Below are 25,890 nucleotides of genomic sequence, written 5' to 3'. Positions count from 1 at the left end.
AGTGAACACTATCAAACACAAAGAAAAGTGGTCTGCTTTCATCAGCAGGATGCGGATAAACACATTTCAATTCATTTTCAGGTGAAAATATTTACATGCATTTTCTGTTTACAGAACTATTATCACTAACAACACAAACAACTTTAAACCCTGTTTCCTCTAATCCTACAATAACTTTTCTTAGTACACCATGCAAATATTCTCCAGTAATTGATTTTACAGGTAATATGTGAGCTAATTCCTTAAAATCAGATAACAAACTTGAAACCATAAAACAATAAGCACCTGTTGCTAACTGCTCATCATTGAATGCTTTGCCAACAACATTACCACCTTTAACCCTTTCAGACCTGAAAGAAAACTGGAGGTGTGAATTTTTGTTTGTACGTCAAGAACTGACTAAAATGCTCCTCAATACACATATTAATAGTTTATTTTACAAAATAAAAACTAACATCCGAAAAACAGGACCCACACAATTGTGCGTATCAAAATTCAAAACCTCGTATCACGTACGATGGTGTAGCTTCAAAATTTACGTTCACTAACCAATGTACACACTTCCTTGAATATATTCCGGTATTCAGTAAAGCTTCTAGATTAATATAAACGCAGTAAATAAATACTTACTTTCGGCACTACTGCTTCCTGCCATCTCGCCGATCAACTGTGTTTTTTAAACACTTCTTCCTTCGCCCTGGCGGTCAAGCGCATACTAAAATCAATTGAAATACACGCCACGTGTCCTGCACAATCACTGCAGTCCGGTGTAGCGCCGAAAAAACATCAAATACGGTCAGGGATAACTAAAATACGAACCCGCACAATTGTGCGTACTCGGTCTGAAAGGGTTATAGTCCATTAATGGTTTAACATGAATTTCATCCATCATAAGTACAATGAACTTATCACTATCATTGCCAGAAAATTTATCCCTTATATACTTCAGGAAATTGTTATCGTGCTGTTCTATTCTAGGATCTACTTTTAAAGAAGAAGAAAGCCTCCTGATGGTACATGGATGAGGCAGATACAATAAATTGAGATGTCTGAGGTATGCATAGCAATGGGGTGAAATGGACTGCAATATTGAAGATAAAATCAGAAAGGAAGGACTATAACTCCTCCTCTCGTGTGACCAAAGTGCAATCTGTTCAATCATGAATTCAAGTGGTCCTTTTAGTCTCGGTTCTAACATGCTGACTTGTTTCAAAAGGTATGCTGCTAAACCTAAAATGTCATTAGCGCTGTTTGCACTGTGAACCTCAGAACTTAACGTGTCAACTTTTTCAAGAAGCACTGAAATTTCATCCAAGTCCTTTACAGACTGTGGGAAATGAAAGTAACCAATACTGTCTAATTTTATGTTCTTATAGTATACACTTAACTCCAAAGTTTCATTGATAACTATAGAACTAATTATTTCAGGTTCAGGGTTCAACACAATTTTAACTATTACTATATTTACACCTTTGTGAAGTATGTCCCATGATTCACCTACATTCAGATTATTTAACTTGTCTTTCAGGTCAATGAAATTAGAAAATGTTATTCTATTCTTGTGTAAATTATATTCTACTTCACTCTCCTCGATTGCTGCCTGGATATTTTCATTTTCTCTTCTTCTTCTCTTCTCTTCAGGACCTTCTCGATACGTTTTTGAACTACTCAAATACGCTGGGCAATTTGGCAAAAGTGAAGGAACAGCACTGGGGATAAGTCGTGGAACCTTCAGTGGTAGAGTTATAAGCTGTCCATCCTCACAGTGGAACTCAGTATGTTTCCTTATTTCGGATGGATTAAAATGTAATTCACAAACCTGCAATTACAGACAATCAGTTAACTTAACCTGAACGAATTTCACCATGCATGTTAGAGGTTAGATCCCGTCTAACCTAATAGCCATTTTTTCAGATATGTTATAATACCATCTCTTGATTATATGAATATATGAACACACTATGAAATAAAACATTTGCGAATAAAAAACGCATAACCTAGTAGGCTATCTAGTTACTTACCACTGAATACTTCGTTGGAACGAAATTCTCGCGCTTTATTGCACATATCTATTTCTTTTTTAGATCTTCATCTTTCGGAAATCTAAAAATCTGTACTTTGCTATTGGCACTGTAGTTTCCCCTACAATTAGGCACACAACATTTGTAGACCATTATTGTATTTTGTATGACAAAATTATGGATCACCTTCACAAGGCATTGCCTCAACAGTCCGCCATTTTCCTTTTAATCTCGACACCATGCACAGGCCTTATATCTAGGTGGTGTTGGTTCTATGGGGTATGGAAGCCGGCGTAGCACACGGGTGCCACTGTTAACCCAACGTCATCCGGCACAACGAAGCGCATTTGTCGCCAGTCACCAGGGATAGACACTGGAACAATGGCATAATGTGATATGGTCAGACAAATCACGATTTCAACTGCACCATGTATGGCGCAGGCCACAGGTGTGGTCCAGGGCGCAGATGTGTCTGTTATGGTCTGGGGTGCATTTTTCTGGTACGGAATGGGCCCCCTAGTTGTTCTGGAAGAGACTTTGAATGGTACGCGGTATGTTGAGCTGCTCGCAGACCATCTCCACCCATTTTTGGCCCTCCAGCACCCAGACGATTCTGCGGGGTTTCAAGATGATAACGCGCTGCCACATCACTCCCACATCCCCTGGGATTGGTTCCAGGAACATGCAGCAGAGGTCCAACGACTGCCATGGCCACCCAGGAGCCCCGATATGAACCCAATCGAGCATATCTGGGATGTCCTGGAATGCAGGCTCCGTGCCATGGATCCTGCACCCACAAACAGACCAGCATTGGTGGCTGCTCTGCAAACGATTTGGTGTCAGCTGCGTCCAGAGGACTACCAGGGACTTGTCAACTCACTTCCACGGCGTCTCACTGCAGTTCGCAGGGCAAGAGGAGGCCCCACACGCTATTAGGTGACTATCCCATGACATTTGCTAAATCAGTGTATAGTCAGTTTTAGTTACTCATATCACATCATTCGTTTCATCGCATTAATTCCTCTGATTAGCTTGACGTCAGGATGGGCATGCGGTTGTTAAAACTCGCTACGAAGATTCGTCTCACTTCATACTCGACCCCGTACAGAAAAGGGATAAGGGTATCGTATTATCATATTATGCAATATTGATACAAAAGATCTTAATAGCCAGTCATTTGTCTCTGTCAGTTGAGCAGTAGGCCTACCACACAGTAAATCTGAGTAAACCTAATCACTGCTTTCACTTGAATTATTGTCTTGTGCCGCGAACTTCCCTGCTACTGGCATGCCTTCATTCCAAATGACATCATCTTTACTGCCATCTTGACAGCCATGCATTGAGAACATTGGAGGTCCTGCCTTTTTTCTGCAACTTCAAAAAAATAGTTTCGTTCCTGACTGTAGAGTCCAAACAGAGAGAATCTATTCCCAAGTGGTTTCTGGAGATAGTCTCTGATATTCTCAGTTGGTGCATGTGTAGCAGAAGCCACTCCTTCTGAATAAAGCCGTGCTGTAAAAAGCGTGCCAAACAACCAGCTGATAACTAGCTTATGTTACGAGTTGTACTTCCGAATGTAATACATAGTGACAGGAAGCGTTCTTTGGATAACTGCTGTTATAGAAAGTCAAACCCTTATTTTTAAGTATATTCCACATTTATCACATCAGAATTTACCTAAAGTGCTGTAAATGAGATGAGAGAGAGACTGCTCTGTTTAGGTTAGGTATGCTATCAACTGACACATAGTACCAGAAGTTCCACGACAGGAAGATTAAAAATAAATAACAGGAAAGTTTACCGCATTTATGGATATTTACAGGTGTGGCAATAATGCGTTTTATTATAATGTTTAATTTCGTACGATCGTTGTCTCCATTTTTTATTTATGCATAGTATTATTATTCGTGAGGTACATAGGCGAGTAAAACAATCCTTATGATTGGATTTTTTGATCACGTTTTAAACCTACTGTTCAGACATTCACTTCAAACCAAATTAAACAATAGATCACTACCTCTGATGAAAAGGAATACCTATTCTAGTTAAGAATGTTCCTCTTCAATCTATATACAAATCATTACTCATATTACTACTGAACAAACATAATTTATAAATCAAGTGGCTCATCTATACAGGTGGGAATGCCAACTCCCAGATCGACTCAGCAGCGTTTGGTTGCTTAGGAGCGACGACATAGTTCGGCACCAACCACAGTATGTATTCATGTGTCATTTGGTTTCAAGTTTGGATGTGTTGTTAGGACTTCATCAATGTTTTAAAATTGGGATTGTAAATTGTGGCATATCAGATTGTTTACTTTATTACTGATCATATGTGAACATATGTCTTCCAACTAGAGCATGGCAGAAGATACCCAATATATATGGGGTCAAAACTAGTCCCAGTTATATAGGACAATATATAAGCTAATGGTATTGAATAGGTGGATTCTTCTTTACCCTTTGATAGCGATCAATTGTCAATACGGACCATAATGAAATTCATAACTTATGAATTAAACCTACTTCTCTCCAAAAGAATCTATCCCTATTAGCCTGAGTTACGAGATATTAAACGAACACTTGTGGTACAGCTCTTTTTAGACAAGCCTCCAATGAAAGAGTTGCATGTACCATTTTTACCGCATATCAACCTTCCTGCCATTCGTAAATCTCTGGCAATATGGTACCGGGAATTGAACTCAGGCTCCTGAGAACAGCAGCTAATTGTGCTAACCATTACACTGGCAGACTGCAAAACAAAGATGTATATACATGACTGATGCATGCTTGCAATGCGTGGGTCGGACATGAAACTATTCAACTGTCTGTGTGACGTCATCAGAGCTGCAGTAGGCTTACGTTACCGAGGTGGACATTTCTTAACTATGGAACACAGATATACCGCATGACTTTGGCGCGCATTTTCATTGTGTGCGTCGTACGGATGAAACTATTCACAAATTAGTATGTCATCACAGCTGTAGTATGGCTTGTACCCGCTTCGAAGCGGAATCGTTCTCTGCGAGATTTTTTTTTTTTCCATTTTCTTCGTCTCGAAAAGCCAAGGGCGGTCTAATACGCGAGGGGGTCTAACACACAAGTAAATACGGTATTATGTTCTGTTTACTTGATTAGGTCTGAGCTATTCGTTTCTGTAAATTTTTCTTCATTGTCGAGCAGAGATGTTTATGAAACTGCTAAGAGTGACAAACTGTTAACAGCAATTCAGAGAAATGAAAATATCCTGAAACTGAAAGAAATTGTATGAATAATTAAATAATTTTTTCCTATTTGTTCTACGCACCACCGACAGAGGCAGGCCTTGCGGTGACGATGGGATAGAAAAGGGCTAGGAATGGAATCGACCGTGGCCTTAAAACAGGCTACAGCCCCCAACATTTGCCTGGTGTAAAATGGGAAATCACAGAAAACCATCTTTAGGGCTGCCGACAGTGGGGTTTGAACAAATCATCTCACGAATACAAGCTCAAAGCTACATGACCCAAACCACACGTCCAACTTGTTTGGTGCTGTAAGTTTCAGACTGTGTATGAAAAAGCATTCATTAATAAAATGCAACATGATTTCAACATAATAATAAGCATATCATTTTGAAACTAAGTTTGTAACTTGTAGAATATGAGCCCGTTGATTTCTGACAACCCTGCTCAGGGTAGCACTATTGGGCCGATTCTTTTCAATAAAATCGGAACTGCGCCTCTTTGCTGATGATTGTGATGAGGACAAACTATTGCTTTAACAGGATGTAGATACGATTGAAAAATGGGCATGTAAATATCAAATGAAAATCCATAGCAGAAAAACCAAGAAATTGCGTTTCAGTAAAAAAACATGGGGGAAAAAAAAAGATACGAAAAAGGGATTACGAACTTGGTGGGGGGGGGGGGGTGTTGGGGAGTGTTGCAGGTGATAGGTGCAGTATTTAAGCGTTGCTATTAGAAAAGACAAACTGGTGAGAGCAAGTGGAAAATTTACCGTATTTGCTCGTGTGTAAGTCGCACTTTTTTTTTTTTTTTTTTTACAAGAACCAAGTTTAAACATTTTTGGTGCGTGATATATGCAGGGATTTGTGTGCAAAAGATCGTATTCCTGAAAGAAAAAAAAACGTAAAATTTACATTAGGCTATTGAAACGAGACAACTGGCATACTTACCCTATTCACTGTCACTGCCTTTAATCTGAGAGCTACTCTCGCGTGCATCATTCTGGACACCATCCCATACGGCATCATCCTGACTTCCGTCCAATGCATTTGAGATGCCCATCCTCAAGAAACTTCACAATAACGTCTGTCGACACCACAACCCATGCCCGCATAACCCAATCGCACACGAGTTCAACTGATGGCCTCTTTATTTTGCCTGCTGGCATCAGCTCATGCTCCCCTCCTGCCATCCATTTGGCATACAATTTACGTATGTTGTCCTTGAAGGGCTTGTTGATGGAAACATCTACAGGCTGTAGACAATGTGCAAGTCCACCAGGAATTATGAGATGAGTTTTCATTTCCTGAAAATGTTCCTTCGTGTCTTCCACCAAGTGTCCAAGGAAACTGTCCCACACTAGCATTGCTGGGCGTCGAAGCAGCGCCCCTCACCATGCTCCCCACTCCGTACGGATCCAGTCCTGGACAGGAGCTGTTTCCATTCAACCTTTCTCTCGAACCCATACATGAATGCCTTCGGGAAACTTCACTTTAGGCACTGTTTTTCTTTTGAAAATAACGTACGGTGGCAATTTTCTTCCATCTGTGGTTATTGCTAGCATGACAGTGCAACGCAGTTTTTCCACACCCAGTTGTACGTACAAGCACGCTAGATTCTCCCTTCTTGCTGATGGTGATGTTGCATGTGATGTCGAAGTTTATCGGGGCAGATCTGCACTGCCAAACTGAGATAAGAGGCAACTGGTTTTTTTTTCTGCATTGCTATCACTTGGCGATGAAAATCTATGATTTTATCGCTGAAATTGCTTGGCATTCTCTGGCAGAGAGATGTTCCCCTACGCAAACACAATCCCCTTCGTGTCATGAATTTAAGGACCCAACACCGACTCACTTTCAGATCCGAACAGCTGATTCTTCCTTCAATCGCTAGTTCAGGCGTTTTTAAATGTAGCATCTCGTGAGAGATACTAAAATGCCATCATTTTGCAACTCAGTAACATAATGAAGCAACTCGTCTTCCATTTCAGGAAACTTACTAGTTTTCGGCCCTCTGAATGCCTTACATGTTCAGTTGGTGGTTTCTAGCACAGATTTCTGTTTACGCCAGTAGTGAACATTAAACTCAGTTGCACTGAATTCTCGACCGGCAGGTCTGCTACTATGTTCTTCAGCATATTTTATCACTTTGAGTTTAAACCCAACTGTGTAACTCCCACATTTCTCCATAACTTAAAGATCGATCTACACAACAAAACTTAACTGAGAAACAACAATGAAATATATAAAGACAGAATACTGGTACTTGTCGACAATACAACAGATGGATGATACCTAATACTGTGATCACCTGACTGACTGGCAGGGAAACACTCCCCATTCACGTGATCAGCTCTGCCGGAAAGGTAGCGATAAGCATACTGACAAAGACGGAAGGGATGGTTGAGTGTGACTGACTGACTAGGAATGCAGCCTTGGGACGGGGGTTTGTGAGTTAGGTATTTTTGTTACAACAGCTAGCCTCAACCGTTCTACAGGTAGAAAGAAATGCAGCTTCTTCTTGTACTGTCACGTACAAAGTACTGTAACAGCAATTGGTACAGTCCCGATATTTAATGGAGACACGTCCACGGAATACCCCAACTTTATTTCATGTATGTACCATATGTCTTTAAAACGTTAGAAATTAATGAGAGTTATGCGCGCAGATTTTTTCCTCTGCATATTCAAATGTGAAAAATGGGGTGCGAGATAATATGTGGTGGCGAGTTATATGCGACCAAATACGGTAGTTAAGAAATCCTGGAGATTGTTCCATTTTATTATACGGAATCTCAAAAAAGCTCATTCTGGTGTCAAAAGTAAAGTTAATAAATGTTCTGCAAGACAGATTCTCAAATATGGATCTGCATGCTGGGATCCATACAGGGTAGGTTTAATAAATTCCCTAGAAAAGTTCAAAGAAGAGCGATTCATTTTGTAAACTGGAATAGGAGGAATACCATTAATTGGGAAAGTCTTGAATGTAGAAGAACTAGAGCTCGCCTGTGTGGTCTTATTAAGAGCTATACGGGAAGGGCTGCCTGAAATAGTATTAGGAATAGGTTGAAACCTCCCTTGTACTTATCAAGAAATGATCACAAGCATAAAATTAGTGCCAGAAGCCAGCATATGGATATGGGCATGTTTTCCTTCATAAACAGGAACACAAGGGATTGGAATAAATTACCTGCAGTAGTCTTTGATAGATTCTCTTCTGGTCTCAAAACATTTAAGAAGATCATAGTACAAGTGTAAAGTAAAAGTTGTATATGACGGGCACTGAATTTGTGATTTTCTGCTGGATTTAGAATGTTAATCTAATACTATTTCTTGTAATATTTCCTTTCCATGTAATTGCTTGTTGCACTGTTGTTGCTGTTGTGTATTTATGTTTTTACTTTCTTTTCTTTTTTTGCGCTGGCGGCTTTACGTTGCACCGACACAGATAGGTCTTACGGCGACGATGGGAGAGGAAACGCTTGGGAGTGGGAAGCTGGGAAGGAAGCGGCTGTGGCCTTAAGGTACAGCCCCAGCATTTGCCTGGTGTGAAAATGGGAAACCACGAAAAACCATCGTCAGGGCTGCCGACAGCGGGATTCGAACCCACTATCTCCCGGACGGAAGCTCACAGCCACGCGCCCCTAACTGCACGGCCAACTCGCCCGGTAGTTTACTTTCTTATCAATTGTAATGCTAAGCTAGTAGTAAGTTCGACCTATGGTATTGTAAGCTGTAGTCTGAAGCGCTGGAAATACTTAAATTATATATGAAATTGTAGATGATGATGCTGGATTTAGAATGTTAAACTAATAGTATTTGTTGGGATATTTTCTTTCCACGGAAATGCTTGATGTACTCTTGTTGTAGTTGTTGTGTAATTATGTTTTAACTTTACTTTATCATCACACTACAGTAAGTAACCATGGCCACCGGGATATTTCCCAATTGCGATGTATTTGTTAATAATAATATTATTATTAATATTAATGTGTTAAAAATATGGAGAGATATGCCACAGGATACCACACACAACACTTATGTCTCCATGCCCTCCCGAATCACATCTTTCATGCAAACCACATGTGGAACCACACGCTTACTATTACTCATATTAAATTAAATGGGATTCCAATACCTCCTTGACATTCTTTTTGACATTGAGCATAATAACAGTTCACAACTCACCTGATATAAAGGCCAAAATGATGCAAGGAAACCAACATCTTCAGTCAGATTAGGAAAGAGCCACAGATGATGCTTTCCAAAGGTTATTAACCAAAGAAAACAAAATACCATCAACCGCACTAAGGCCAGAGCAATGATGAAGATTAGGAACCCAGCAGCAGCAATACTTAGATAATACACACCTTTCCTGAAAATGTCACAGAGTAAATTACACGTTAATATAGTTGACTCAACAAGTAATCTAACAAAAGACAGTGTTTAAATTCACTTAACATGAAAATAATAAATATACAAAATGAACAAACCACTATTTAAAATAAAAGAAGAGTTAATATAAAATTCACAACTAAAATCAAGAGTGAATGACTACCTCCAGTTCCATAAACTCACTTATCACCTTCATGTGAGAAAATTTAAGCACCATGCATTTTTTAAGTGTTTCCTGCTAGCAAAAAAGAAAAAGCTTCAGCAAGAGATAGATTATTATTATTATTATTATTATTATTATTATTATTATTATTATTATTATTATTATTATTATTATTATTATTATTTCCGACTCATTGGCTGAATGGTCAGCGTACTGGCCTTCGGTTCAGAGGGTCCCGGGTTCGATTCCCGGCCGGGTCGGGGATTTTAACCTTCATTGGTTAATTCCAATGGCCCAGGGGCTGGGTGTTTGTGCTGTCCCCAACATCCCTGCAACTCACACACCACACATAACACTATCCTCCACCACAATAACACGCAGTTAATTACACATGGCAGATGCCGCCCACCCTCATCGGAGGGTCTGCCTTACAAGGGCTACACTCGGCTAGAAATAGCCACACGAAATTATTATTATTATTATTATTATTATGAAATTGGGAAACTGAAACCCCAAAGGAGAGCTCAAATTTCACTTATAAGAAATATCTCAATAGCTCAGAGAAATTTACTTTCACGAACACAGCTCACACACCTTACAGATTTACGTACAAGGAGTTTGACTTTACATGCCATAACACAAGGGGTTAGACTAACTTGTACTGTTTGGCTAAGGTATGTTGAATACCATTCACAAAAGAAGCCGTAGTTTCTGACACTATTTAGAAAGGTGGGGCACGAACCCAGTAGTTACATTTACAAAATATTACAAGGGTCTTAAACCCAGGAGACCATATAACAAAGTTTAAAATGATGCCCATAAATAGGCTAGAAGTTTAAATTATAACTTGAAAGGTAACATCCCGTAGCTTGAAAAATGTACGTACACTCGTTATTTACAGGACAGGGAAATACACTAGAAATAGGATCTAATGATCCATAGTTAACAGGCAAAGGCGGCCTATGCTACATGGCTGCGAAAATACAGAAGAAAGAACTAGAAAGGTTAAATATTACAGAAGGGCCGAAAACCAAAATGAATGGAGCCAAAAACAAAGCACTCCCGAGAAAATTCACATATTACCCAATTGTGCATAAGGCCCGACAAAGCAGAGGCTAATCCATACTACTCTGTGACTAGCTTACGAAAAAATTTTAAAACCGAAAGGGATAAATTAAATTTAACGGTTGGAGAAAACTTAAACACCAAATTTAAACTGAGAAGTTCAATAAGGGTACATAACTTGTGTTACCTTATATTTTACATCCGATCAGAGTAAAATTAAAAGTCCGAAACTGAGAACAGAGGCCTATATGAATTTAAAGTTTACCAGAGAAAACCCCTACATTTTAAACTTAAAAGTGAACTGAAACTGAAAATTACACTGTAAAAGGGGTTGTAGAAATCTTCCCTGCGTACCCATATCAATCACACACTTGGTATTCTGCCTACCTTACAACAACCTTTCTTAGACCGGCCGGTCCCTCGCCTCTGTAATTCCCCTTTCGGAGGGACTCTCCTCTCAGTCATACAATATAAGCTTAACTGTTGCCAGACAAGACCAAGAATACAGCAAAACCCGTTCTTTAAATAGCTACCAAGCCGAACTTACCAGATGGAAAACTAAAGAAGACATGATTCGAAGATACGTTTTTAGGAGAGAAGCAATATGATAAGAGGATCCCTTTAGCAGGGATGGCAACACACACACACACACACACACACACACACACACACACACACACACACACACACACACACACACACGCACGCACGCACGCACGCACGCACGCACGCACACACACACACACACACACACACACACACACACACACACACACACACACACACACACACACACACACACACACAAAAAATTGTTCAAACTTAAAAACAAAAACTTTCTCCACAGTCTTTGAATACTAGGCTGTGCTAGTAAATCAACAGTAGTGACATCTGTTCCTTAGAGTTTAAACTTTTTCCATCAGTGTAGTCATGAGTAGGCTACACCTCAGTAGAACTGGCGGATGATTTGCATAGCCATGGTTCAATTATTATCATTATTATTATTATTATTATTATTATTATTGATGATGATGATGACGACAATCAATGACCTCCGATGCTGAATTGCAGGGCTACTGAAGCAGTACCATCCAGGAAGCCTGTGGACCAATTTCATCATTCCAGTTTACTGCCATATAACTGTGAAGTAGAATTCTATTGGAAAGTTCCTATGACTGAATTCAGTTTGTCAAGTGCATGCAAAGTACACCATCACATTAATGTACGTAGTAATGTAATAGTAGTTTGTCATTTGTTGCTTTGTTTCTTAATAGAAATCTTGAGTTGAAGTTGTGTTTTATTACTGAAAATGTGTATATATATATATATATATATATATATATATATATTATTATTATTATTATTATTATTGTTATTGTTTTAGTTGGAGTTTTCCCAGAAGATTATAATGAGCTACTGTGTTAATATTTGTGTACTCGAGCTTTTTTCCAATGGCCCAGCCACCAGATGACATTAAAATGAACAAATCAAGAATTCTGGTGCAAAAACCGTGGCTTGGCTCACTCCTTTCTTTAATTGGTGCTTTCGGACTGAGATGATCCCCAAGAACTGTCTTAAGGCAATAGTGGTACCACTCTTGAAACAAAGTAAGACACCAGATGACCCCAAGAACTTCAGGCTTATCTCTCTCTCCTGCATCACCTTTTAAAACAGTTCGAATGCCTAATACTTAACAGAATGACTCCTTCAGAGGATAGTAAGCTGATTAATCAACAGACAGTTTTCAGACCGGGACAATCGTGCACAGATCAAGTCCTGAACCTTACTCAGTATATTGAGGATGGATTTCAGAAGGGTCTTTTGTAACTGCAGTTTATAAATCTAGTATTTGCTTTTCCATATTGACCAGTGAATGCAATAACCCTGAAAGGGAATGATTCTGGTTCCAACTTATTCAATACCAATGACTGGAACCTGTATCATTTCATTTTGAGGTTATTGTAGGTCTTCTAACTGGCACACGACTGCTGCTTGCGAAAAGATCAACCACTGATGTTTAACGCATAAGCAGTTTAAAATGACAGAAGACTACAGTCCTACAAGAATTATTCAATGCTTGTTACAGAATGGAAGATTCTAAGTGATAGTTCACGGTAAAGAAAGTCTTTGGAGGAACCAGAAAGATGGTCGCCCACAGGATAGTGTCCTTGGCGCAGCATTTAAATATGTACACTAATGACCAACCTTCTGCATTGACTATCAGGCTTTTTGTATTTACTGATGATCTTTGTGCTGAGCTCAGACCAGATCATTTTCAGAAGTAGAATTCAAGCTGCAGAATGGCCTCAATGGATTATCTAAGAATGACTGGGATAAGTACCTTAAGGTAAATCATAGCAATACACAGGTTACACATTTCCATCTGCATAATCATGCAGCAAATCACAAACATAATAAACTGTGAAGAAAGGCAACTTTAGTTCATCTCTTGTCAAATACCTTGGAGTTCAGCTTGATCCATCTCCTAATCTTAAAGCACATTGATCTTCATACTGGCAGAATGACATAGCCAGAGAGAGTTTACTATGCATGCTAACAGGCTCAAGCTCGGGCCTGTTCCACGAACGAACTATGCAACTTTTCAATTCTTGCAAAGTGCAAAGTCTTTCTGTTCCACCATGATCTAGGTTCTACTTTTCAATATCTTTGCAAAGTGAATCCGATCAAGTTTATTCCATGGGCAAACTGTAATATTCCATGTTTTTAATGATTTATTTTTTCATGGCAAACTTTACAGTATAAGCCTAATTGTGGTACCAGGAGTTTTAAAGTTTTGATCATGGGAAAGAAAGATGATTACATGAAGCCGGCTGTGCTAGAAGTTGCCAAGGAGAAATGGGACATCCTTTCTGGCAATTTTAAAAATAACCTCTCAAATGATGACAAGTATCAATATTAATAAGAATACCGTCAACACATCCACACACAGAAGGAAATTCACCCTTCATTACAAATTCCGTCACTATACAGGGTGGCCCACTTAAACACCGCAGATATATCTGAAACAACAAGATATATTGAAAAATGACTTTCACAGGCATGAAGGTAGGGAAGAGGCTAATTAAAGTAAGTACTATGAGCCAGTCAAAAACGTAGGAATTGTATTTTCAACATAAACTTACGTTTTTTTAAATCGACACCCTGTATTGTTTCTTGCGCAATCATTAACCTGAAAAATCACATAAATAATGGCGTTTGTTTCATCGCAATAGGTCAATTACATCCCAAGATATTGCAATGTGAAGTTGACGCTTGAGATAAACGAAACGCGCAGCAGATGCACATCCCGAGAGTCAAGTGCGAAACTCACGTGCCTCTAATCGCGATGTGATTAACGTACTATGATGCGACAAGTGCTGTACTTAATGCTATTTGCACTCTCATCAAGAGGGATGAAAATAAGAGAAGGGTTTCCTGCCACAGCCGAAGGATATGTAAATAACGGTTTCTCTCTTGCGTGTTTTATTTACCTACACAGTACAGTGCAGTACTCTGTAGTGTACTGCTTCAGAATGCACATTATTCGTACAGCAAAATTACTGTAACTAAATTTAATGTCACCGGTCAATGTAAGCCGACCCATTACACTACCCAGTACACCTCTCGTCTCTAAAGGTCTGTACTGGAACGGAACGATATGACACTGTGTTGTGCAAAAGGTTCTCTATGAAGAAGGTTGACTTGTTGGAGGTACATTCGGGTAAATGACAGTGGTGTAATGTACACAGTAATTGGTATCAATGTTTTAAACTTGGCATTAATGTAACTGTCCATCTTTTCTAGGCATTTGACATGGGTTTCACTAAAGAAGAAATGGTTGATATTTTATTACGTTACGGAGAATGTTGCCAAAATGGCACATGAGCAGCACAACTGTATGCACAGCGTTACCCGAATAGACATCACCCAACCCATCCTACCTTCACTAATATTGTTAGGAGACTTCACGCAACAGAAAGCTTGTCTCCACGACCGCGGGTCCAAAGCAAGAGAGTAACACATGAAGCAGCAGAAGTCACTGTTCTGGCAGCCGTTGCAATAAATCCTCTTGCCAGTTCTCATGAAATAGAAAGACAGATTGGAATCCCTCGAACAAGCGTGCTACGCATTCTTCACAGTCATAAATACCACCCATACCACTTGTCACTACATCAAGAGGTTCACGGCGATGGCTTTCAAATTCGTCTGAAATACTGCCAGTGTGTTCTGCAGCAAGGCCATGACGTTATGCATAGGGTACTGTTTACTGATGAAGCCACGTTTACAAACCATGGGAACGTCAAATTACACAATATGCATTACTGGGCAACGGAAAACCCACATTGGCTTTGTCAGGTAGACCATCAACGTCAGTGGAGCATCAATGTATGGTGTGGTACTGTAGGACAGCACATCATTGGCCTGTATTTCATTGATGGCACTTTGACTGGGCGAAAGTACAGGCAGTTCTTGAGACGTACCTTACCTGTACTACTGGAAGACCTACCCCTAAATTTGCGTCAAATAATGTGGTATCAGCATGATGGATGCCCTGCGCATAATGCCATAGTGGCAAGAAATACACTAAATCAACAGTTCCCAAATCGATGGATAGGACGAGGCAGTCCTGTTCAGAGATTTCCAACACGATCGCCGGACCTCACCCCATTAGATTTTTTTCTTTGGGGATATGTGAATAATATGGTGTATCAGCAGGTTCCAAGAACAAGGGACAACATGAAAGACCGTATTACCACTGCATGTGCTGCAATAACATTAGGAACACTGGCAGCAGTGAGTCGATCAGTGTTGGAGTGTCCACAGCTGTGTTGCCATGTAAATGGCGATCTCTTCGAACATGCTTGGTAGAGTTTCTGTTGTGAGAAATCCGGTTGCATACCGGCGTACATGTTTGTGTGTTCCTGAGAACTTTGTTTGTTTTGTACGTACTACTGTACGAACATACGTTTATGTCATCACTTCACAATGTGCAAAATTTCATGTGTAATGTAGTAATTAAAAATGTTCAGTAACATGTCCTGTACTTGTCACGTAACATTATGTAATTGACGTTCAACTACGTACAGTATATCAGCATTTTTCCCCTCTGCTAGATCCTCGGTCAGCGATTGATTTTGTAATACCCTGACCGGTGATATTCGATTTCGTTACTGTTATGTCTATTCCAGTACTGTACAGTAGTAGAGATCAATAGAACACAAACGAACAACTCCTTTCTTTATAATTACATTGCGAGTTACTGGAAATAGGTATTGTTTCAAGCCTCTTCATAACAGCACAAATAACATTAAGTAGAGCGCCTGTCGCATCGTAGTATGGCAATCATATCGTGAGTAAGAGGACCGTGAGGTTCGCTCTAGACTCTCAGGATGTGCAACTGCTGCGCGCTTCGTTTATCTCAAGCGTCAATTTCACGTTGCAATATCTCGGGATGTAATTGACCTATTGCGATGAAACAAACCCCATTACTTAAGTGATTTTTCATGTTAACACTTGCGCACAAAATAATACAGGGTGTCCATTTAAAAAACGTAAGTTGATGGTGAAAATACTATTTTCCTACGTTTTTGACTGGCTCAGAGTACTTGCTTTAATTAGCCCCTTCCCTTCCTTCATGTCTGTCAAAGTCATTTTTCAATATTTCTTGTTGTTCCAGATATATCTGCGGTGAAAGGTTTATGTGGGCCGCCCTGTATTGTGTGGATCTTCAGGCCAATGTAATATGTTGGGAAATATTATGTTTACTGTAACATCTAGGACTTTGGTAACAGTTCTGCAAGTAATTGATTCCGAAGTCCCATGCATTGCTGCTACACTGTGCAGCTGGGCACCATTTCCTAACCAATGTAAGCATATAAGAATATGTTCCTTTTTGGAATGGGATTGACTTTTTGTTGCATGTTTCAATAAATGACCGATCATTTCAAGAACATAGTCAGCCCGTGTTGGAGTAATACAAAAATACTCGCAAAATTCTGTCGAAGCGAGGTTATGAAAATTTATCCTGTATTTATAGGTTCTCTTGTTGGATTCTTCGTCACTGTACTCGATGATAACAAAAGCTCTCGTCCTAACATGTTTATATCACTAAACTAAACTCTACGCTGAGAAACTAATGTACATACTTGTTAATTAACACATGAAAAGGGAATCATCTCTTTGCAAGATTTATGAAAACTTCTCACTTCACTTCTTTGCACTTTGCATTTTTGTACCAATGGAGGAACATAACAGGCTTGAAAACAGAAAAGATTCCTAACTTTTCACTTTTCACTTTGCAAGCAAAATCTGAAAAGTGATGTTGGAACAAAATCTGAACTGAAAAGTGAAAAGTTGCAAAGTTCGTTCAGGAAACAGGACCCTGGCCAGCACATTCTGTAACTGTATGAACTACAGGTTTGAAACAAATTTTCTCTACAGCTCAGTATGCTTGTCCTGAGTGGGTCAACTCTGCCCATTCCAAGAAAGTGAATACTGCTTTGAACGATATGTACCATGCAGTTTCTGGCTGCCTCAAACCAATAGTACAACGTCTCAGGTAACGGAGGTATTTCGTTAATGTCAAGGCAGCTAGTCACACCAAACGTTCTTAGGAATCAATACTGCCAAAATCAGTCTACACTATCCGATTGGAATCGGCCAACAGAAGGAACTTCAGCACATAGAGTAGGGACTCGATAATCCAAACAGTTCATAATCCGAAGGACACAGAAGTTCAAACAGGCTAGAGAGACCAAACATACACACACTATATGATTGTAACACATGAAGGCTGCTTAGACCAGGTACAGTATATAATGTAGCAGGTTACAGCACGTTGCATAAAAGTACTATCGCATTGGTTTTAGCCATTTTCAGATTTTCTGTGTATAATCTTTCTTGTTTTTTCGTACAGTATTTCTGAGTGTCAAGTAGAATGGCCACACGCAATCATAAAAGTTTGAACTTGAGACAAAAGGCAGAAATTATAGTATGATCAAGACAGGGACCAGCTAGGACTACACTATGATCGCTGCTAAATTAGGGATCAATAAGTCAATGATTAGTAACATCAACAGGACCAAAGATAACGCACATGGCAAAAAAAAAATCTTCCCCGTCAAGAGACGAAGAAGCACATAGGTTGTAGAGCGATTAAAGGTTGATTAAACAATTTCAATACAAACTTTGTAGCATAAGATGTCTCAAAATTACAGGTGAAAAACTCATGAGTAAACAGGAATCAATAGAACCATTTCAAAGAATTTGAAGCACTCATGAGAGAAGAAAAACTTAGTATAGAATAACTCTATAATGCAGACAAATCTGGCCTGTTTTGGCATATGTTGCCTGCTCACACTGTCGTTTCAGCACCAGAGAAGGCCAAAGACGTCATAAACACCCAGTCCCCAAGCAAAGGGAATTGACAGTATGAGGGGGTTGAATCTGAGAATTGATCCGGGGCCATCGGACCAAAGGTAAGCATTCTATCTATTTAGCCACAACGCCAGACTTTAATTTGCTAAACCTTAGGCTACCATCTCCACTGATCAGGTGTTGATTACTGACAGTAGCAGAGACCAGGGCAGCAGTTTGTGAAACAACCTTGACAACAGCAGGCTACTCCATTGGCTACTGGCTGCAGCTCAGAATGCTTAGGGCTTAACATTCACTAAACAAACAATTGAAAAGGGGTTAACCTAAGTCTAGTGGTAGCCCACACCTTGAACTCAGCATACGCCACTGATGACTGCTATCCATACATAAATGTAAGTCCAAGAATTGCGAAATGACTCAGTCCTACACTTTGGAAGATGGAATGCGTACTTCTTTCCCATTCTATGGCCAGGAACATGAAACAGTATCAGCCCTAGCACATATGTGCAGTTCATTTCACCACTTACACATCTGAGTAGTAGCATGGCATTTACACATCTTCAGCGTGCTTGCAGTGTGTCTTTGTCCAATGCTCGGCAGAAAGCCTCACGATATTCAGGCGAAAGTGATGGGCCTTCATACCTGTAGCTTATCCATCTCATAAATCGTATCTGTTCAAGATTTTCAGTTAAGTAGTGCTAGGATGCTAACCATACCTCAGAGCAGTATTCGAAACTGGGGCACACCATGGAGCAGAAAAGTGATCTCATAAATCAGACTGATTGAAAATTCTTATGGTTCCTTTTAATAATGCCAACTGACTAACAGCCGGCCTCACGGTATAGGGGTAGCATGCCTAACTCTTATCTGGTGGCCCCGGGTTTGATTCCCGGCCAGGTCTAAGGGCTGGTTCAAGGTCCACTTAGCCTATGTGATAACCAGGGCCCGGATTTTGATGACCTAAAAATGTTTTAAACAAAGACATATAAAATGACTGCAAATATCCCATAAAACAACCTGAAACCTTAAAAAAAAAACCTAAGAATTTAAATAAAACTGACAATTTCATCACACAAAAAATGCAAACAGACTATACGTTGAAATGTATGTTGAAATGATTTTAATAGGTACCTAATATAATTTAATTATTATTTGACAAATATGAATTATTTCCACACAAATACTGGTTAATATTTCAGTCTATTGTTTGGCACATCAAGTTCTGTGTTGATGGTATGTGGAACTTCAAATGCTGCAACATCTGAAGGACAAAAAATAGAGAATTTTGCCGTTAGGTACTCGTATTCTTTATCGGATTGGAGGTAATAAGAAAAAATGTGCACTTAAAGTACATGACAGGCTATACAGGCTTACCTCACTCCACGTTACAGTAGATGACTGACCATTCATAGAGTCTCACAGGAAAAAGAACGATGACTGTCGACCAGCACTTTTTTGTACTTTGAAAAGCTCCTTTCAACATCTACGGATGCTATTGGAGCATACTTGAAGTGCACTAAATCACTGGATGCAAGCTCTTCTTCAATGCCAATAATGCTGAAATCTTCACCCGCCAAAATCTGAGAGATGGAGCACAAAACATTAAAACCCAAGTTCTTCGCAAGAACACGTTTCAGTTCGTCTGACACTGCCACACCTGAATCGCCACGAATGCATTTTAATTCGTCTGTGGCTGTTGACTAAATTGATCATTTTTTTAGAGCCATGCCTCTCTCCTGAATAACTGATGACAAGGAAATGAAATTTGTTTTGATGCACGCCAGTTTTCCCTCCATTTGTGTATCCGAAAAGAATTCTTAAGCCATCTGAATGGCCAGCATCCTTTACATCGAAAGAATCGATTACATGGTTCACTGTCTGAAAGTGGTCACAATAGTAAATACAGGCGTCGATTCACGTACCCCACCATGTGATGCAAGGCTGTGATGGTAATGGAATGTCGGGTGCTTGGGATCTGAAAAGTTGCCCTGGCTGTGCACGTAGAGGCGCGCGGCTGTGAGCTTGCATCCGGGAGATAGTAGGTTCGAATCCCACTATCGGCAGCCCTGAAAATGGTTTTCCGTGGTTTCCCATTTTCACACCAGGCAAATGCTGGGGCTGTACCTTAATTAAGGCCACGGCCACTTCCTTCCAACTCCTAGACCTATCCTATTTCATCGTCGCCATAAGGCCTATCTGTGTCGGCACGACGTATGGCCCCTAGCAAAAAAGAAAAAGTTCCCTCTGTGATGGAGCCTTTGTAAATACCTTCTTAGTTACGGACACAAACTTGTCAACTTCAAGGAAATTTGATCTGACTTCTTTGGCCACTCTGTGAAAAGCGTGAGCTAGGCAGGTTACAAGGTTACATGTACCATTTTTTTTAGTAAAATGTTTTGATTGCATTGGCAGGTTTCAATCAGTCACAAAGAGCAGATCATCATCATACCTTACACCCTCAGGCCATTGTATGTCCTATCAATTTATCAAAGAGGCGACATATTGTAGAATGGTTCACAGATTGCAAAACTTTGGTAGTAAGTAAAAATATTTTTCCAGGCCTAACTACTTCTTACTTAACCACGGTAACATTGGCAATGTAATGGCCCTCTGTATCACTGGTTTCATAGATTGAAAGAAATATTTTGTTTGCGCAGACTTCTTCTCTGATATTCCTTATTGCGTTGTCACAGCATTGGGATACAAAATTCTTTCTCAGAGTACACTCATCCGGAATTACATGGCCCGTATACCTTTCTAAGAAATCTCTCAGTTTAATATTGTTCAATTTCCAGAGTAGAATGTTCAAAGATACCAAAGCTTCACACAAGTCTTTATAAAACACAGAGGAAGTACCGCCATCGGAGGATGACTGTGAGAGTAACAGTAGAGAAATTTGTCATTTACTACTATTTTGGACTCCACGTATGTACTTCTTTCGACCAATATGTTGCTGAATGGTAAATCTCCTATCTCCTGCCACTTTCACTTCATATATTTTACAGAAAAGAATTTCACCATTGATGGTAAAATATCCTCACCGAATTCTGGAATTGTTTGTTTGAAATGAACAGCCCTAGATAGCTTTAACTTCGGCATTTTAAATAGACTCTAAAAACAATCGCGGCTGATAACACAAATCCACTTGGCACACGTATGGTTGCACTGAGGTACTTAACCAGACTGGCATTACTGGGCCTACTGTAGTATGTCTTCCTACCCCCTCGATTTCAACATTGCTTCCGGATTAGCTTCAAGTGCAGGTGTGTCTCTTGGAATGTGGATATTCCAAGAAATAAGGGTTGAACAAAATTGTGAAGATTCTCTTGTCTTCGCATTCATCCTCATTTTCAGTTCCGTTAATATCCAGTACCATATGCAAAAAATGAATCATAAACCATGAAGAATGTGAGAAAATGACTCAAAACATATAAAATATTCTAATAAATTCCATAAAATGACAATGATGCGAAAAGCGAGAATATGGCCGAAAAATAAAATCCTCAGAAAAATGACGAAAAAGACTTAATATGCATTTCTGTAATATAGGGACCATGAACAGGATTTGTATATAAGTTAGAAATGTTTGTGGTTAACCATTTAAAAGATGACATGTCCTCAGAATCCAGGCCATGGTGATTACAATTGAGGAGCTACCTGATGGTGAGATAGCAACCCCGCTCTAGAAAGCAAACAATAATGGCTGAAAGGATTTATTGTGCCAACCAAACACTACCTTGTAATCGGCAGGCCTTAAGGGCTGAGCAGCGGACACTTGGTAGGCCATGGCTCTTCGGAGCTGTTGTGCCATGGGGTTTAGTTTGGTTTTTAAGTAACTTTAATGATTTCAATACTACTCTGTCCATATGATTTTCAAACGATGAAGCATTCTTTGCATGCAGAGTGAGACCAAGATCATTATTAATGTGCACATGGTTTAGGGGTGTACACTTTAAGTTCTAAATGTAATTTTAGGAATCCTCTTACCTGAGATAATGATAAAATTACACTTCGATGGGTTTAAGTTCAGAGCCCATGTTCTGCACCATGTATCAAATCTATTTAGGTCCTGCTGGAAGATAATAGCACTGTTTATTTCTTTTACGATCTCATATATTTTTAAGTCATCAGCAAATAGGAGTGACTCACTATCAGGGATGGCAGTAGTGATACCACTTATAAATAAAATGAACAGCAGGGATCCCAACAGGAACATCTAAGTTGGGGAGTATGGATTTGATGTTCAACCTTCATATTTAACAACACAAATGCTGTCTGATAGGTAACTTTTCATACATTCTATGCCAGCTCCTCTGACCCCATAAGCTGATAGGTTCCAAATAAGGATTCGTACTGCATGCTATTGAAGACTTTGGTAAAGTCAGTGAACACTTCGATATGTTGACAGTTTTCTAATGCTTCAGAAATTAAATTTATAAAAAGTACTGAGATTGTTACCTGTTGAATGTTTATGTCTGAAACAATGTTGTAACAGGCTAAGGTGGGAATGAAATGTATTGTATAATCTACTGTACATGATTTTTTCTGCCACCTTCGATAGGAGACACAGCAGAAGTATGGATCGGCAATTCTCAAACAGCAATTTGTTACCTTTTTTGAACATGGATATTACATATCCTTTTTTCCCATTCGGTTGGAAAATGCACAGTTTCAAATTATTTATTATGGCACACCCAATGACACTGCTAATTCTGAAATGTACTCCTTAAGGAAGATACCTTGTATTTCATCCAGGCCGCATGATATCCACCACTGATAACATAACAGATACTTCAAATACAGAAGTTTCAACATGTCCAAGACTGATTGTATCAGCATAAAAGTTTGAACTACAAGGTATTGGAGTAGAATGATAAGTTTCAAAATGTCTTGGCAAACAGATCTGAAATATATTGTTTCTAATGGATTTCAGTCTCACTGTGTAGATTTACAGGAGCCAAATGTGAAGTTGTTCTTTACAGTTTAAAAAAAAAAAGTTATTTATTCGGGGCGCCGACCTAGAAAGATCTTTTGCCCCTACTTTGCACCATATGTTATGAATCTGCATATATTTAGAAATTGCGGAAGTGTAAAGTATTGAATGTGAGGAAAGGAACATTAAGGACGACACAAACCAAGTCTCCAGGCTAGGGATATTAATCATTTACAATTAAAAACCCCTGACCCGGCCGGGAATCGAACGTGGGGCCGCCGGGTGACAGGCGGACGCATTGCCCCCTACACTGCGGGGCCGGACTTCTTTAGTTAGTAAAATTCCAAAAATTCATTGGTTATTAGGAGCATTCTCAAGTACTTCAGGTAATCACTGAGGAAGCTGGCTCTTCTAGCCTTCCTCCTTATCCTTTCTTTAACCTTTAGGGTGTTCATTAGTTCATGATCATACCATGCTGGGAATTGCCTTTTCTTTACTGTCCCCAAAGGCACACTATTCCTAATAACTGAATATATTAAATCATGTTGTGTCGTCAGTCCATAAACTGGTTTGATACAGCCCTCAATGCCACCCTATCCTGTGCTAACCATTTCATTTCTATGTAACTACTACATCCTACATCTACTCTAATCTGTATTAAACTATAAAAAATCACTAACTGCTTCATCGACTAATCAGCCTCCTCCTATGCGAATACTTGTTTCTCTTCATCCTCTATACATATTACACTGGCAGAAAATGAAATCCTAACACAAAGGAGGTGTTGTGCTAGATAAACAAAATTCGGGAGGTGTGTTTGCACATCTGGAGGATGACACGTATTCAAATTTGTGTGCTAGTAGACTAAGAGTGGTGCTAGTAGTGTCACTATGACCTTGCAAAGAAAGTTTGCTTTAAATACACACTGTACACTGTGAGCATTAGCCACTATCCGGTGTTGACATTGTGAGGTAGGTGTGAGTCGAACATGCCATTAAGGAGACAAAGAGGACAGTATCAGCCTTGTAATACGGCTATGAGAAGACGGATGTTCTTTCTGTAATATTGCAGAAAGACTTGGCAAGGATGTATCCACAGTCTCATGTTGGCAACAATAGTCAAGGGAAGGCACTTTCTCAAGAAGACTGGGATCCAACTGTACACAAGCCACTATGGAAAGGGAAGACTGCCATAATCACCACCTGGCTGTGGTGGATTGTACTGCATTTACAGCAGCCATTAGAACTTCAGGTTAACACCATTGTAACAGAGTGAACTGTAACAAATCAATTACTTGAGGGAGAGCTCCGAGCCAGACATCCTGCAACATTCATGCCACTAATTCCGAACCACTACCATCTGCGACTTCAGTGCTGTCAAGCTAGAGCTCATTGGAGGGCAGAGTGGAGATCTGTTGTGTTCTCAGATAAGAGCCGTTTCTGTTTTCATCCCAGTGATTGCTGCAGGCTGGTAAGGAGGGCTAGGTGAACGCTTGGGACGAAGCTGTCTGCGGCGTCGACACACTGGACCTACACCAGGAGTTATGGTCTGGGGAGCGAATATCTTTTGACAGCAGGAGCACTCTCATTATCCCAAGAACCTGGACAGAAGATTTGTAAGTCAGACTGGTGATTAAAATCTGGCCGGTCCAGTCCGCTATGGTAATAGAGTAAACCATATAGCCAGCAACTCTGCGCCAAGTGTCAAGCAGTGAGAAATAACCCGAGTGCTAAGAGAACCAATGGCTTCAGGCGGATGAGTTCTCTTAGGTGTGGTGATGATCCCCTCAATGTAGGAAATGACACTGGAACCCATTAAGCATCATCTGTCCTCACGTTAAGAGCGGCTGCAAAAGGAGTCTGTACTCCATGTTAGGAGCGGCCTCATCACCTGCTGGCAGCAGCTCTAAAATGCCTTTGGGAGTAGCAAACCCTTTGTAAAAAACAGCCTAAAAATGAGTGCAAATACAGTGTGGCCTCAGAAAATGCTAGGGCGCCCCTATAGCCGACAGGAAGTTCTTCAGGTACTGGGGGAGCTGTCCCAAGTGGGCGACCAGAATCACAGTCTATCTGAATTGGGACAGTCAACATCCTAACCCTGACCGACAAGAACGAAGGGCTGATAGAGTTCATGAAAGAGAAGGACATAGCCATCCTTGGTCTTAGTGAAAGAAAATGGAGGAAAAGGAGAAAGAAAACTGAAGGTAGGGTACAAGCTGTTTTATAGGCTTTACAGCAGAGGACAGGATGCAGTAAATGGAGGATGAATTATCATTAGAAAGGATGTCCTGGAATATGTGGAGGAGGTGAAGAAGATCTGTGACAGAGTAATCATGGCAACGTTACAGTTTGGGACACGAACACGAGATCTGTCCCCAGGTGTATGCTCCACAAACTGAAAATTAAAAGAGGTTACAGAACAATTCCTGGAAGAAGAGGAAAAATACATAAAAGGCAAGGAAGTACTTATAATGAGATATATGAACAATGAACACACAAGTGGGAAGAGAGACTGAGAAGAGAAGAGATTCCAAGGCCATATGGACACACTTGTAAGCCTTTTCTAAATCAAAGAATGCCATCATCATTTCTCTTCCATATTCTAAATGTTTTTCCATTACCTGCCTCATGCTGAAGATGTGGTCAAATTTAAAAGCTATATTACTCTTCTTGTAATATTGTCCCTTCCACCTGTCTTCTTATTCTCTT

General features: G+C 39.9%; 1 protein-coding gene across 1 annotated transcript in view; it reads right to left on the bottom strand.

Annotated features, from left to right (window-relative positions):
• Trp1 (translocation protein 1) overlaps positions 1–25,890 on the bottom strand; it is a 194,530-nt gene that overhangs the window by 37,644 nt on the left and 130,996 nt on the right. The window contains exon 6 of the mRNA XM_067141537.2: positions 9,438–9,624. Coding sequence (XP_066997638.1) covers positions 9,438–9,624 — 187 coding nt within the window. The remainder of the gene's footprint in view (positions 1–9,437; positions 9,625–25,890) is intronic.

This window comes from Anabrus simplex, chromosome 2 (assembly GCF_040414725.1).
Source record: "Anabrus simplex isolate iqAnaSimp1 chromosome 2, ASM4041472v1, whole genome shotgun sequence".
In the NCBI taxonomy this organism is placed as follows: domain Eukaryota; kingdom Metazoa; phylum Arthropoda; class Insecta; order Orthoptera; family Tettigoniidae; genus Anabrus; species Anabrus simplex.
Note: the sequence above shows the minus strand (reverse complement) of the source record. Positions and strands in the feature narration are given on the sequence as shown.